Raw genomic sequence first — 14,680 nt, 5'->3', positions numbered from 1 at the left:
TGGGTAGACAAAACACGTAGTTATTCCTCATAGCAAGAAGCTGGGACTCTGTTAGTTACCCGGTAAACTCCACCTCTGAGGAGCAGCCAGAGAGTATTCATTCTATTATGTAGCACTCTGTAAGACAGAGTGAGAAAAATATTTCCCAGAAGCTTATATTCTGAAGGTACATAGGCCACTTAGACTGAAGTGGGATTGTGACTCACAAAAAGGGCTTGGAGATCTGTAAACTTTGTGATAAGTAGAAGTTGATGTTATCAAGCAAATGTACTTTGCAGAGTCATTTTTTGCAATGAACAGCTCTTTATTTTACTTTTTTTATTTTTCCATCTTTTAATCCAAAACAGTATACATATACATGTATATATATGAATATTCAAAGATTGATATAACAATGGTAAAACATAACAGCAACATAAATGTGTAAAAGTCAACTTCCATCAAGCTAATACAAATAGGACAACATTAATACTCAAAATGTATCAATAAGCTCCTTAAAATAGTGGAAAACAACTTCTTTATCACCCTGGATCATTTTCTGAGAATGGGACTTTTGTTCTTCTAGGTTTTCAATAAGATGAGTAATATCTGTCTAGTGTGTGTCAGTTAACTGTTTCAGCAGTTTCTGAGCTGTGTCCTTTTCTTTCAGATAGGCACTTTGAAGATCATCTATAGGATGACCATGATGTTGCACTACAGTAAGGCAATGACCACAAACTAACTTTTTGTCTAGTAGACAGCAGACATTTAGAGGTTGCCTATAATGTTCAGGGCAGAAAACAACATCTGAATGGTCTTCTTGCTGGTACTTTTCAATAATAGCCCTTAATGCAAAATTAACTGGTAAAGATTCAATACCAGTTGGAGCAATTTCAATAATACTTCTGAAATTAGGGCACTTGAGTGGAATTCTTAAAGGTCTCCATTTATAAAAATTGCCAGATGCCTGAAGAGCATTTTCCAAACAACTTCTACAAAATGTATGACAGCATGGTAGTACACAAGGATCTTCAAAATTACTGTAACAAATGGGACAAATTAACTCGTCCTCAAAATTGTGCATTTCCTGAGATGAGGACCATTACCCTGGGTTCCTGATGAGTGATCTCCATGGGTGCTGATGACCCTGGGCATCATCAATCCTCTGTAGCCAACCTAACGGCTCTGCAGAGTCCTGTAAGACACTGTTCCTTCCCCCTCAGGGAGGTTTCCTCTCTCCCCACGCTTTCCCTGCCCTCACAGGAGGGCTCCCAGCTGAAGAAGGGGAAGGGACGCAAGTGCATTCTGGAGTCCACAGGCTCCACCACCAAGCCCCAGAGACTCCCAAAAGCCTGAGCAGCTCTTTTGATGGCAACTTTCTGCTGAGTGATTTTCCCATTGATCTCAATGGATGGGAAAACAAAATGTGCAGTTATTCATCTAAGCAAGTAGCTGAAACTCTGTTAGTTTCCAGGAAAATTGCACTTCTATAGTGGAACCAAAGAGTATTCCTTCTAGTTTGTAGCTCTCTGTATCTCATAGAGAGAAGCACATTTCTCAGAGGCTTTTATCCGGCAGGTGAATGGGCCACAGACTGCTGAGCAGTTTCTCCTCCCAAAAAGGGCTTGGCGATTTGTTAACTTTGTGATAAGTAGCAGTAGATGTTAGAAATCAAACACATTTTGCAGATTCCTTCTGTGGTTGAAACTGCACTTTTCACAGCCAATTTTCCTGAGTGATATTCCCATTGATCTCAAATAATGGCAAGGCAAGATGTGCAGTTATTCCTCAGAGCAAACAACTGGAACCCTGTTAGTTTCCCAGTAAACTCCACTTCTATAGTGGAGCCAAAGAGTATTCCTTCAAGTTTGTAACTCTCTGAAAGGCAGAGTGAGAGGCACATTTTACACACACTTTGAACAGGAAGGCAAATAAGTCAGGGAGATTGTTGAGTAGTTCTGAATTTCCAAAATGGCTTGGAGATCTGTATATTTTGTGATAAGTAGAAGTTGATATTGGAATGAAAATGCACTTTGCAGAGTGCTTCTGTGGTTGAAACTGCAATTTTGACTGCAGCATTTTTCATGAGTGATTTTCACATTAATCTCAAAGGACAGGAAGACAAAATGTGCAGTTCTTCCTCTGAGAAAGCAGCTGCAACCCTGCTTGTTTTCCATTAAACTCAACTTCTGTAGTGGAACCAAAGAGTATTCCTACTAGTTTGTAGTTCTCTGTATGGCAGAGTGAGAAGCACGTTTCTCAGCGGCTTGTATCCTCAAGGTAAATAGGCCTCATAGAATGCTCATTAGTTCAAACTCCCATAAAGGGCTTGGAGATCTGTAAACTTTGTGATCATTAGAAGTTGATGATCAAAATAAAATGCACTTTTACGCAGTCATTCTTCAGTTTAAACTGCACTTTTGATGGCAACACTTTTCTGGAGTGATTTTCCCTTTGACTCAATGGACCCAAATACAAAATGTGTAGTTATTCCTCAGAGGAAGCAGGTGGAACTCTATTAGTTTCTCAGTAAACTCCACTTGTGTAGGGGAACCAAAGTGTATTCCTTCTAGTTTGTATCTCTGTGCATGGCATAGAGAAAGGAACATTTCTCAGAGGCTTGTATCCTGAAGGGAAATAGGCCACAGATTTCTGAGCAGTTCCAACTCCCCAAAAAGGCTTGGAGATCTGTAAACTTTGTGATAAGTAGAAGTAGATGTTAGCAAGCAAATGCGCTTTGCAGAGTCCTGCTGGGTAATGAATAGCTCTTTTGATGGCAACTTTTTTCCTGAGTGATTATCCCTTTGATATTAGTGAATGGGAAGGCAAAACTTTCAGTTATTCTTCAGAGCAAGCAGCTGGAACTCTGTTAGTTTTCCAGTAAACTCCACTTCTGTAGGGGAACCAAAAAGTATTCCTTCTAGATTGTAGCTCTCTGTAAAGTAGAGAGAAGAACATTTCTCAAAGGACTGTATTCTGAAGGGAAATAGGACACAGAGTGCTGTGCAGTTCCAACTTCCAAAAAGGACTTGGAGATCTGTAAACTTTGTGATAAGTTGAACTTGATGTTTGAAATCAAACACACCTTGCAGAGTCCTTCTGCAGATTAAACAGCACTTTGCACGCCAACATTTTTCAAGAGTGATTTTTCCCATTGATCTCAATGGATGGGAATGTAAAATGTGCAGGCCTTCCTCAGAGAAAGCAGGTGGAACTCTGTTAGTTTCCTGGTAAACTCCACTTCTTTAGTTGAACAAAAGAGTATTCCTTTTAGTTTGTAGCTCCTTGTGTGGCATAGAGGGAAGCACATTTCTCAGAGGCTTGAATCTTTCACATAAATAGTCCACAGATTGCTGAGCAGTTCCAATTCCCAAAAGGGGCTTGGTGATCTGTAAAATTTGTGATAAATAGAAGTTGATGTTCGAAATTAAACCCACCTTGCAGAGTCCTTCTGTGGTTGAAACTGCATTATTCATGTCAATATTTTTCCTGAGTGAGTTTCCCATCGATCTCAATAGATGGGAACACAAAACGTGAAGTTATCCCTCAGAGCCATCATCTGGAACTGTTAATTTACCAGTAAACTCCACTTCCATAATGGAAGCAAAGAATATTCCTTCTACTTCGTAGCTCTCTGTATGTCAGAGTGAGAAACACATTTATCAGTGGCTTTTCTGCAATTCCAGCTGAATTTTGACAGCAACATTTTTCCTGAATAACTCTAAGTTTTGTCTTGCCACCCTTGAGATAAAAGGGAAAATCACTCAGGAAAAATGTTGCCATCAAAAATGCAGTTTGAACTTCAGAATGACTCTGTAAAGTGCATTTTCTTTCTAACAGCAACTTCTACTTCTCACAAGATTTTCAGATCTCCAAGCTGTTTTTGGGAGTCAGAACTGCTGAACCTTCTCTATGGGTTGTTTTCCTTCCTGATAGAAGGCTGTGAGAAATATAATTCTCATTCTGCCTAGCAGAGTGATACAATCAAGAAAAATATTCATTGGCTCCACTGTAGAAGTGGAGTTTATTAGGAAACTAACTGAGCTCCAGATGCTTGCTCTGTGAAAAAACTGCATTTTTCGTCTTCCCGTCCATTGAGATCAATGGGAAAATCACTCAGGAAAAATGTTGCCTTCAAAAGTGCAGTTTGAACCACAGAAGGATTCTGCAGTGTGTTTGCTTTCTCACATCAATTTCTACTTATCACAAAGTTTATCATTCTCCAAGTTTATTTGGAGTTGGGACCCCTCAGCAATGTATGCGGCTTATTTATTACTATCCCAACACAAGCCTGTGTGAAATGTGCTTCTCACCCTGCCTTACAGAGAGCTACATACTAGAAGGAATAGTCTTTGACTCCACTACAGAAGTGGAGTTTACTGGGAAACTGAGAGAGTTCCAGCTGCTTTCTCTGAGGAATAACTGTACATTTTGTCTTCTGGTCCTTTTAGTTCAATGGGAAAATCACTCAGGAAAAATATTGCCATTAAAAGTGCAGCTTGAACCATAGAAGGACTCTGAAAAATGTGTTTTCTTTCTAACATCAATTAGTACTTACTCCAAAGTTTACAGATCTCTAAGCCCTTTTTGGAGGTCAGAACACCTGAGCACTTGTTTTGGCCTAATTACCTTCCCAATAAAAGCCCCTGGGAAATGTTTTTCTCACTCTGCCTCACAAAAATTACATCATAGAAGGAATACACTTTGCCTCCACTACAGAAATGGAGTATACTAGGAAACAAACAGAGTTCCAGATTCTATCTTGGAGGAGAACTGCATGTTTTGTCTTCCTATCCATTGAGATAAATGGGAAAATCACTGAAGTAGTATGTTGCCCTCAAAAGTGCACTTTATTTCACAGAATAGTCTGCAAAGTGATTTTGCTTTCTAACATCAACTTATACTTATCACAAGTATTACCTGTCTCCCAGCCCTTTTTGGGAGTCTGAACTGTTCAGCACTCTCTGTGGCCTTTTTACTTTCAGGATACAAGCAACTGAGAAACGTGATTCTCAATCTGCCATACAGAGAGCTACAAACTAGAAGGAATACTCTTTGATTTGATTACAAAAGTGGAGTTTGCTGGGAAAGTAACAGAGTACCACATGCTTCCTCTCAGGAATAACTGCACATCTGGTCTTACATCCTTGGAGGTCAATCGCAAAATTGCTCCAGAAAAGTTGCCATCAAAAGGGCAGTATAAATGACTTAAGGACTCTGCAAGGTGTATTTCATTTTGATCATGAACTTCTACTAATCATACGGTTTACAGATCTCCAAGCCCTTTACACCATTCAGAACTGCTCAGCACTCTGAAGCCTATTTATCTTCAGGATTCAAGCCTCTCAGAAATGTGCTTCGCTCTCTACCATAGAGAGATCTACAAACTAGAAGGACTACTCTTTGATTCTACTACCAAAGTGGAGTATACTGGGAAACTAACAGAGTTCGAGCTTCTTGCTAGGAGGAATAACTGCACATTTTTTTTCTTCCTGTCCATTGAGAACACTAGGAAAATCCCTCATGAAAATGTTGCCATCAAAAGTTCAGTATAAATCGCAGAAGGACTCTGCAAAATGCGTTTGTTTTCTAACATGAAGTTCTACTTATCACAAAGTTGACAGATCTAAAAGCACTTTTTTGGAGTTGGAAGTGCTCAGCACTCTCTCTGGCCTATTTGACTTCCTGATAGAAGCATGTGGGAAATGTGATTCTCACTATTCCTTTCAGAGAGCTACAACCTAGATGGAATACTCATTGGCTCCACTGAAGAAGTGGAGTTTACTGGGAAGCTAACAGAAATCCAGATGGTTGCTGTGAGGAATAACTGAACGTTTTGTCTTCCTGTCCATTGAGATCAATGGGAAAATTGCTCAGGAAAAATGTTGCCAGGAAAAGTGCAGTTTCAACTTAAGAAGGACTCTGCAAAGTGAGTTTGCTTTCTAACATGATCTTCTTCGTATCTCAAAGTTTACAGATCTCCAAGCCCTTTTTGGCAGTTGGAAATGATCAGAACTCTGCGGACTATTTACCTTCAGGATTCAAGCCTCTGAGAAATGTGCTTCTATCTCTGCCACACAGAGAGATACAAACTACAAGGAATATTCTTCATTCCACTACAGAAGTGGAGTATATTGGGAATCCAACAGAGTTCCAGCTGCTTGCTCTGAAGAATAACTGCACATTTTCTCTTCCCATCCAATGAGATAAATGGGAAATTCACTCAGGAAAAATGTTGCCCCAAAAAGTGCAGTTTCAACGACAGAAGGATTCTGCAAATTTCGTTTGCTTTCTAACATCAACTTCTACTTTTCACAAAGTTCACAGATCTCCAAGCCCTTTTTGGGATTCAGAATTGCTCAGCCATCTGAAGCCTATTTCCCTTCAGGATACAAGATGCTTAGAAATATGCTTCTCTCTCTAATGTACAGAGAACTGCAAACTAAAAGAGATACTCTTTGGTTCCATTACAGAAGTGGAGTATACTGAGAACTAACAGAGTTCCAGCTGCTTGCTATGAGGAATAACTGCAAGTTTTGTTTTCTGGTCCACTGAGATCAATGGGAAAAATACTCAGGAAAAATGTTGCTGTCAAAACAGCACTTTATACCACAGAAGGACTCTGTAATGTGTGTTTGCTCTCTAACAACAACTTCTACTTGTCACAAAGTTGACAGATCTCCAAGCCCTTTTTGAGTGTTGAAACTGCTGAGCTGTCTCTCCGGCCTATATGCCTTCCTGATAGATGCCTGTGAGAAGTGTGCTTCTCACTCTTCATTTCAGAGAGCTACAAACTAGAAGGAATACTCTATGGCCTCACTTCAGAAGTGGGGTTTACTGGGAAACTGACAGTTCTAGCTGCCTGCTCTGAGGAATAACTGCACATATTGTCTTCCCGTTCATTGAGATAAATGGGAAATTTTCTAAGGAAAAATGTGGCTGTGACAAGCTCATTTTCAATGACAGGAGGACTCTGTAAAGTGTGTTTGCTTTCTAATGTCAACTTCTACTTATCACAAAGTTGACACATCTCCAAGTTCTTTTTGGGAGTCAGATCTGCTCAGCCATCTGTGGGCTGTTAACCTTCAGCATACAAGCCTCTGAGAAGTGTGCTCATCTCTCTGCCATACAGAGAGGTACAAACTGGAAAGAATACTGTCTGATTCCACTATGGAAGTAGAGTATCCTGTAAAACTGACAGAGTTCCACCTGCTTGATCTGAAGAATAACAGCACATTTTGTCTACATATTCTTTGAGATCAAAGAGATAAACACTCAGGAAATATGTGGCTGTCAAAATTGCAGTTCCAACTTCAGAAGAACTCTTCATATTGCATTTTCTTTCTAACATGTGCATCTATTTATCACAAAGTTTACAGATCTCAAAGATCTTTTGGGTTGTCAGAACTGCTCAGCACTCTGTGTCCAATTTCCCTTTAGGATATAAGCCTGTGAGAAATGTGCTTCTCTCTTGGCCATACAGAGAGATACAAACTAAAAGGTTTGGTTCCACTGTAGAAGTGAAGATTACTGGGAAACTGACAGAGTTCCACCTGCTTACTGTGAAGAATAATTGCATGTTTTGTGTTCAAGTCCTTTGAGATCAATGGTAAAACTGATCATCAAAAATGTTGCCTTGAAAAGTGCCATTTCTACTGAAGAAGTAACCTGCAAAGTGTTTTTGCTTTCTATCATCAACTTCTACTTATCATAAAGTTGACAGATCTCCAAGCGCTTTTTTGGAGTTGGAACTGCTCAGCAATCTGTGAGCTATTTACCTTCAGGATACAAGACTGTCAGAAATGTGCTTCTCTCTCTGCTATACAGAGAGCTACAAACTGGATGGAATACTCTTTTGTTCCACTACAGAAGTGGAGTATAGTGGGAAAGTAACAGAGTTACAGGTTCTTGCTCTGAGGAATAACTGCACATTTTGTATTCCCTTCCTTTGATATCAATGCAAAAAATGTTCAAGAAAAATGTTGCTGTCTAAAATGCAGTTTAAACCACAGAAGCATTCTGTGGTTTGATTTCGTACATCAACTTCTACTTATCACAAAGTTGAGGGATCTCCAAGCCCTGTTTGGGAGTCAGAACTTCTCAGCACTCTGTGGCCAATTTCCCTTTAGGATACAAGCCTCTGAGAAATGTGCTTCTCTGTCTGCCATACAGAGAGCTACAAACTGAATGGAATAATTTTTGTTCCACTACAGAATTGGAGATTACTGGGAAACTGACAGAGTTCCAGCTGCTTGCTCTGAGGAATAACTGCATGTTTTGTCTTCCCATCCATTGAGATCAGTTGGAAATTCGCTCAGGAAAAATGTTGTCATCAAAAGTGCAGTATCAACCACAGAAGGAATCTGGAATGTGCATTTAATTTCAAACATCAACTTCTACTTATCACACAGGTGACAGATCTCCAAGATCTTTTCTGGAGTGGGAACTGATCAGCACTCTGTGGGCTGTTTTCCTTCAGGATAGACACCTCTGAGCAATATGTTTATATCTCTGCCATACAGAGAGCTACAAACTGGACAGAATACTGCTTGATTCCACTACAGAAGTACAGTACTTTTGAAACTAGTGGAATTCCAGGTGCTTGCTCTGAGGAATAACTGCAAGTTTTGTCTTCCCATGCATTGAGAGCAATAGGAAAAACACTCAGGAAAAATGTTGCTGTCAAAAGTGCAGTTTCAACTGCAGAAGGACTCTTCAAAGTGCATTTGCTTTGTAACATATACTTCTATTCATCACAAAGTTTACAGATCTTGAAGCCCTTTTGGGGAGTCAGAACTGCTCAGCACTCTGTGTGCATTTTCCCTTTAGGGTACAAGACTCTGAGAAATGTGCTTGTCTTCTGCCATACAGAGAGCTACAAACTAGAATGAATACCCTGGTTTCACTACAGAAGTGGAGTTTACTGGTCAACTGACAGAGTTCCAGCTGTTTGCTCTGAGGAATAACTGCACATTTGGTTATCCCGCCATTGACATCAATGAGATATTCTCTCAGATAAAATGTTTCCGTGAAAAGTGCAGTTTCAACCACAGAAGGACTCTGCTAAGTGCATTTTCTTTCTAACATCAACTTCTACTTTTCACAAAGTTGACAGATTTCACAGCTCTATTTGGGAGTCAGAACCGCTCAGCACTCTCTCTAGCCTATTTGCCTTCATCATAGAAGCCATTGTGAAATGTGCTTCTCTCTTTTCCATACAGAGAGCTACAAACCAGAAGGAATACTCTTTGCTTCCACTATAGAAGTGGAGTTTACTGGGAAACTGATAGAGTTCCAGCTGCTTGCTCTGAGCAATAAGTTCATGTTTTGTCCTTCCATGTATTAAGGTCAGTTGGAAATTAGCTCAGGAAAAATGTTGCCATCAAAGTGCAGTTTGAACTGCAGAAGGAATCTGGAAGGTGAGTTTAATTTTGAACATCAACTTCTACTTATCACAAAAGTGACAGATCTCCAAGACCTTTTTTGGAGTGTGCAATGTACAGAACTCTGTGGGCTGTTTTCCTTGAGGATAGAAGCCTCTGAAAAATGTGCTTATCCTTCTGCCGTACTGAGACCTACAAACTGGATGGAATACCATTTTGTTCCACTACACTAGTACAGTATTGTGCAAAACTAGCAGAGTTCCAGGTGTTTTCTCTGAGGAATAACTGCACATTTTGTTTTCCTGTGCATTGTGAGCAATAGGAAATACACTCAGAAAAAACGTTGGTGTCAAAAGTGCAGTTTCAACCACAGAAGGATTCTATGAAGTGTGTTTGCTTTCTAGCATATACTTCTATTTATTACAAAGTTTACACACCTCCCAGCCCTTTTTGGGAATCAGAAGTGCTTACCACTCTGTGGCCAATTTCCCTTTAGGATACAAGCCCCTGAGAAATGTGCTTCTCTCATTGCCATATAGAAAGATGTAAGCAAGAAGGAATACTCTTTGGTTCAACTACAGAACTAGAGTTTACTTGGAAACTGACAGAGTTTCAGCTGCTTGCTCTGAGGAATTCCAAAGTGCAGTTTCAACTGCAGAAGGACTCTGCAAAGTGTGTTTGCTTTCTAACATCAATTTCTACTTATCACAAAGTTGACAGATCTCCAAGCTCTTTTTTGGGAGTCAGAACTTCTCATCACTCTGTGGGCTGTTTACCTTCAGGGTACAAGCCTCTCAGAAATGTTCTTCTCTCTCCGCCATACAGAGAGCTACAAAATAGAAGGAATACTCTTTGATTCTGTAAGACTAAAAGTCTCACTTCCATTCTGAGAAGCATTAACAGCCTAAAAGACTCCACTATGCTGAGACCTAAACCTTGTCGAGGCTCCAGGAGCTTGTTAGCCAGTGAGAGTCACCCAGGAAGAAATACACCAGGCTCTTTGTTATATAGACCTTTATTAGTCTGGCCAGATGGCCCTCATGGAGCCAAGTAGCTCAGAGAGGCAACTAGCTCAGAGTCAGAGGCTATTTCATAAAGGGCCATGGGGGGAGTTAACACTTGAAACTTACAGGAAGGGGACAAAGGCAAGTGGTCAGTTGATTCGAGCTGGTGGTCATCAATCATGTACTTGACTGTTATGTACTAATGGTCAGCAGATTGATTACCCATCGTTTTATAGATTGTGGTGTTCAGAACATTCTGTTTCAGGCAAAGAAGGAGTGGAGTGATTTACTTTGCTTCTCTATGTTTGTTACAGTTTCTCTCTTTTTCCCAGTTACAGTTTCTATGTAGTTTCCGAAAACTACCTTTGTTACAGTTTCTCTCTTTTTCCCAGTTACAGTTTCTATGTAGTTTCCCAGAACTACCAAGCAGTTACCTAGTAATTCACAATTAATCATTACTTATCCTATAAGGGCGGGGCAATAATCTCTGGGTCATTTGCTGGTCAACATGGAGTCACTCTAGTTCAGTCAGGTCTCAAATTCCCCATTGATTTTTGGGCCTAAATCAAATATTTGATTTACTTATATCTAGTTTTAAGCCTTAACAGAGGAATACATTGTAAAAGACAACAAGTTACTAAAATACAAAAATCCCAATGCCATTACACCATGTATCAGTTGTTTTAACCAGGTAATGTCAGGTAACCAACTTGTTAACCATTTAAATAATTCCCATCCCAACTGTTCATTATGAATTTTTGTAGCTAAGTCTTTGAGTTTTTTTATGTCTTGTTCAATAGCTGTCCCATTATTTGTCAAATTGAAGCAGCAAATATTTCTAATGTTTTCACAACCTTGATGATGAAATAACAGCAAATAATCAATCGCTGCCCTATTGTCTAAGATTGTTTGTCTTTGTTCTTGGAGCTCTTGATTAATTAGTGCTAGTGTGGCAGAAGTGGTGTTTAATCCATTAATTACCTTGCAATCTAGTTTTCTAACTGCCTTTTTAGCATGAACTTTGATTGAGGGTATGCCTATCACAGAAACAATCACAGGAATAACTTCAACATCTGTTAAAAGTCCCACATCATCATCACAACCTGGTGAAGTATAGGCAGACCACCATTTTTTTGTTATGTGGTAAAAGATCTGTCTTATCAGGTAAGACAACTGTAAATTTACTGAGACAACAGCAGGCCTCAGTAAAATTTCCCTCACAAGTATAAAACCATTCCAGTAGCATAGTAATGTGGCAATTGCTATAAGGAATCTTTTGTTTTCTGGGACACTTCATTGCATTTGCCTGTTTAAGGTTTAAACACTGGGAAGTACAACCTTTATATTTGGCACATAGAGTTTTGTTGGACATAGCTATCCAAGGGATATATAATTTAATAGCATTCTTTGGTTTGTAACATGTCACTTGTCCCAAATTGTAACCATCCAAACAACTAAGATTTACTTGTGGAAAGTTTTTAAATATAGTATATAGTCTAATACCTTCAAGTGGGGTACATACCAGAACCAAACAATTTTCAAACACATAATGAAAATTTACATCAGCATTTAAACAAATTTTGGTCAAATTTAAGGATTCAGCTAGTAGCACCCAGACATTTTTAGTATGGCCTAAGCTTTCCTTGGATGATGCTATTATTTTCCCAGGGAAAATCACCCAGATCGTAATGTAGGTCCAGTTGAGCGAAGTTTTACTTTCAGTTCTCTGGGTTTGTTGATGATTCTCCATTTTCCGTGTGTCTCTGGGCTGTTGTCTGGTCTGGGCTTGAGGTGGTTGTGGTGGATCCATGTTGAGTGTCCTGCAACCTTCACGGCCAGAGGAGTAGACAGGACAACTGGCAAAGTCCCCTTCCACCATGGTGCCAAGGTCTTGGAGTCAAACCTGCGAATATAAACCAGTTCTCCCAACTTATAGGGCAGTGGCTGCAGAGCTTTTTTATGAGGAGGGGTCAGAGATCCTCTAACCCAATCTTGTAGTTGAGACTGTATTTCATGTAAAGCTCTCAGAGATTTAAGCAACCTCAGAAGAGAGAATTTTTCTTTTAATTCTATATCTACATGGGGAACTAAGGGGGAAGTACACCCATAGATGATTTAGAAGGGTGACAGGTTAAGCAGAGACTTGGGAGTATATCAAATATGAAACAGAGCAAAAGGAAGAAGCTCTACACAACTTAATTCTGTCTCTAGACTCAATTTAGTTAAAATCTCTTTTAATGTTCTATTAGCCCTCTCTACCTGTCCTGAACTTTGAGGCCTGTAAGCACAATGTAGATTCCATCTAATTCTGACACTTAGGCTAATCAGTTTAGACATTTTAGCCATGAAGGCTGGGCCATTGTTGGACCCCAGGGCTAAGGGCAAGCCAAATCAAGGAACTATTTCAGTCAGAAGAATTTTTACTGTTATCTCAGCTGTTTATTTTTTAGTAGGATATGCCTCTATCCACCCTGAGAATGTGTCTATGAAAACTAACAGGTATTTATAACTAAACATGCCTAATTTCATTTCAGTGAAATCCAATTCCCAATGTTATCCAGTAGTCAGTCCCCTATATTGGACCCCTGGGGGCCCAGTCACCCAATTCGTGTTTACCTTGAGGCAGGTGGGGCACTGTCTCACCCTGTGCTGGACCTTTTGGGCTAATCCTCTACTGACAAAATGGGGCTGTAGAATGGCCATCATCCTCTTTTCTCCCAGGTGGGTGGATTCATGGAGCTCATTTAGCAAAGTGTCAGCCACTGCAGCTGGGAAAATGACTTTCCCTTTATCAGTCATCCACCATGCATGTTTTTCTTTGGTCTAGTGTTTTTTGTTCATCTCTGCTAATTTTTCCTCTGTGTATTCAGGTCTTTCTGGGAGCACAGGTGAAGGTAGCAGCACCAATTGTTTCCCCACTGATTTTTGGGCAGCTTGCTTTGCTGTCTGGTCAGCTGCAATTCCTGGGCTGGAATTCCTTTGATGTCTCTGGCAGTGAATGATGGCAACCTCCCTTGGCAGCCAGATGGCTTGTAGCAGAGCCAATAACTCAACTTTGTTTTTAATTTCTTTCCCATCTGATGTTAAAAGTCCCCCCATTCTGGTAAATTTCTCTGTGTACATGGGCAGTAGCAAAAGCATAATGGCTGTCAGTGAAAATATTTATCTTTTTTTCCTTTTCCTAATTCCAGAGCCTTAGTTAAAGCAATCAGTTCAGCCTTCTGTGCTGACATCCCTTGGGGTAGCCCTTGTTTCCATACTACCTGCTGATCTTGATTGACTATTGCTGCTCCTGCATATCATATGCCTTTATGTATGAAACTGCACCCACTGTAGTATGTTGCCTCAGGCTGGGGAAGGGCCAGGTCTGTCAGATCTGGATGTCCTCCCCACAGATTTTCAAGAGTCTCAAGGCAGTCATGGATGGGCAATTGGCCATCTGACTCAGGGAGCAGACTAGCAGGATTCAGGTTAGATGTTGTGGCAAATTTAATATGTGACTGTTCTAGCAAGAGTCCCTGGTACTGTAGCAATCTAGCATTTGATAGCCATCTACTTGGTGAGTTGTGCAGCAGGGGCTCAATGGCATGAGGAGTGATCAGAGTTAAATCTGGCCAAGTCAATTTATTAGCTTCCCAAGTTAAAGCAGCAGCTGCAGCTACCATCCTTAAACAAGATGGCCACCCTCTGGCCACTGGGTCGAGTCTTTTGGAGAGATAGGCTATAGGCCACTTCCAAGTCCCCAAAGATTGTGTGACCACTCCTTTTGTTACCCCTCTGTTCTCTGCCATATATAAGGTGAAAGGTTTATTTAAGTGAGGCAGGACTAAGGCTGGTGCTGTGGTGAGCACAGTCTTGAGTGTCTGGAATGCTTGCTGACAAGCCTCTGTCCATTCGAGGGGTGCATTTCCCCCTGCTATAGCCTCATGCAGGGGGTTGGCAATCTCAGCAATACTAGGTATCCAGATTCTGCAGTGTCCTATGGCCTCCAGGAATCCACCTGCTTCTTTGAGCTGGGCATGGGGCTTTCTGAAGGCTTTCTGACACTCTGGACATGGCTAACTTTCTTTTTCCTTTTTAAAGAATATAACCCAAGTAATTACCTTGGTTTTGTAGAGCTGGGCTTTCTTCCAGGACACTCGATATCCCAAATCTTGTAGGACTTCCAAGAGGCCCTTGGTGGCTGTGAGACATTCTTTCTTGGCTGTGGTCACCACCAAGAGGTAGTCTACATAATGGAGAAAAGTTGCATAGGGAAAAGCTCTCCTTATCTCTTGTAGATCTTTGCTTAGAGCTTCCCCAAACAGTGTGGGG

The 14,680-nt window shown here is 40.5% G+C and overlaps 1 protein-coding gene across 1 annotated transcript; it reads right to left on the bottom strand.

Annotated features, from left to right (window-relative positions):
* Positions 1-472: 472 nt before the first annotated feature.
* Positions 473-1,063, bottom strand: LOC104871828 (tripartite motif-containing protein 59-like). The gene is given in 1 exon segment (XM_010637891.1): positions 473-1,063. A coding segment is annotated over 1 exon segment (591 nt).
* Between the last annotated feature and the right edge of the window lie 13,617 nt (positions 1,064-14,680).

The sequence above is a fragment of the Fukomys damarensis genome, unplaced genomic scaffold, assembly GCF_012274545.1.
Source record: "Fukomys damarensis isolate Sample0158 unplaced genomic scaffold, DMR_v1.0_HiC HiC_scaffold_36, whole genome shotgun sequence".
Lineage (NCBI taxonomy): Eukaryota > Metazoa > Chordata > Mammalia > Rodentia > Bathyergidae > Fukomys > Fukomys damarensis.
The sequence above is the reverse complement of the archived record's forward strand: the minus strand, read 5'-3'. Positions and strand labels throughout refer to the sequence as shown.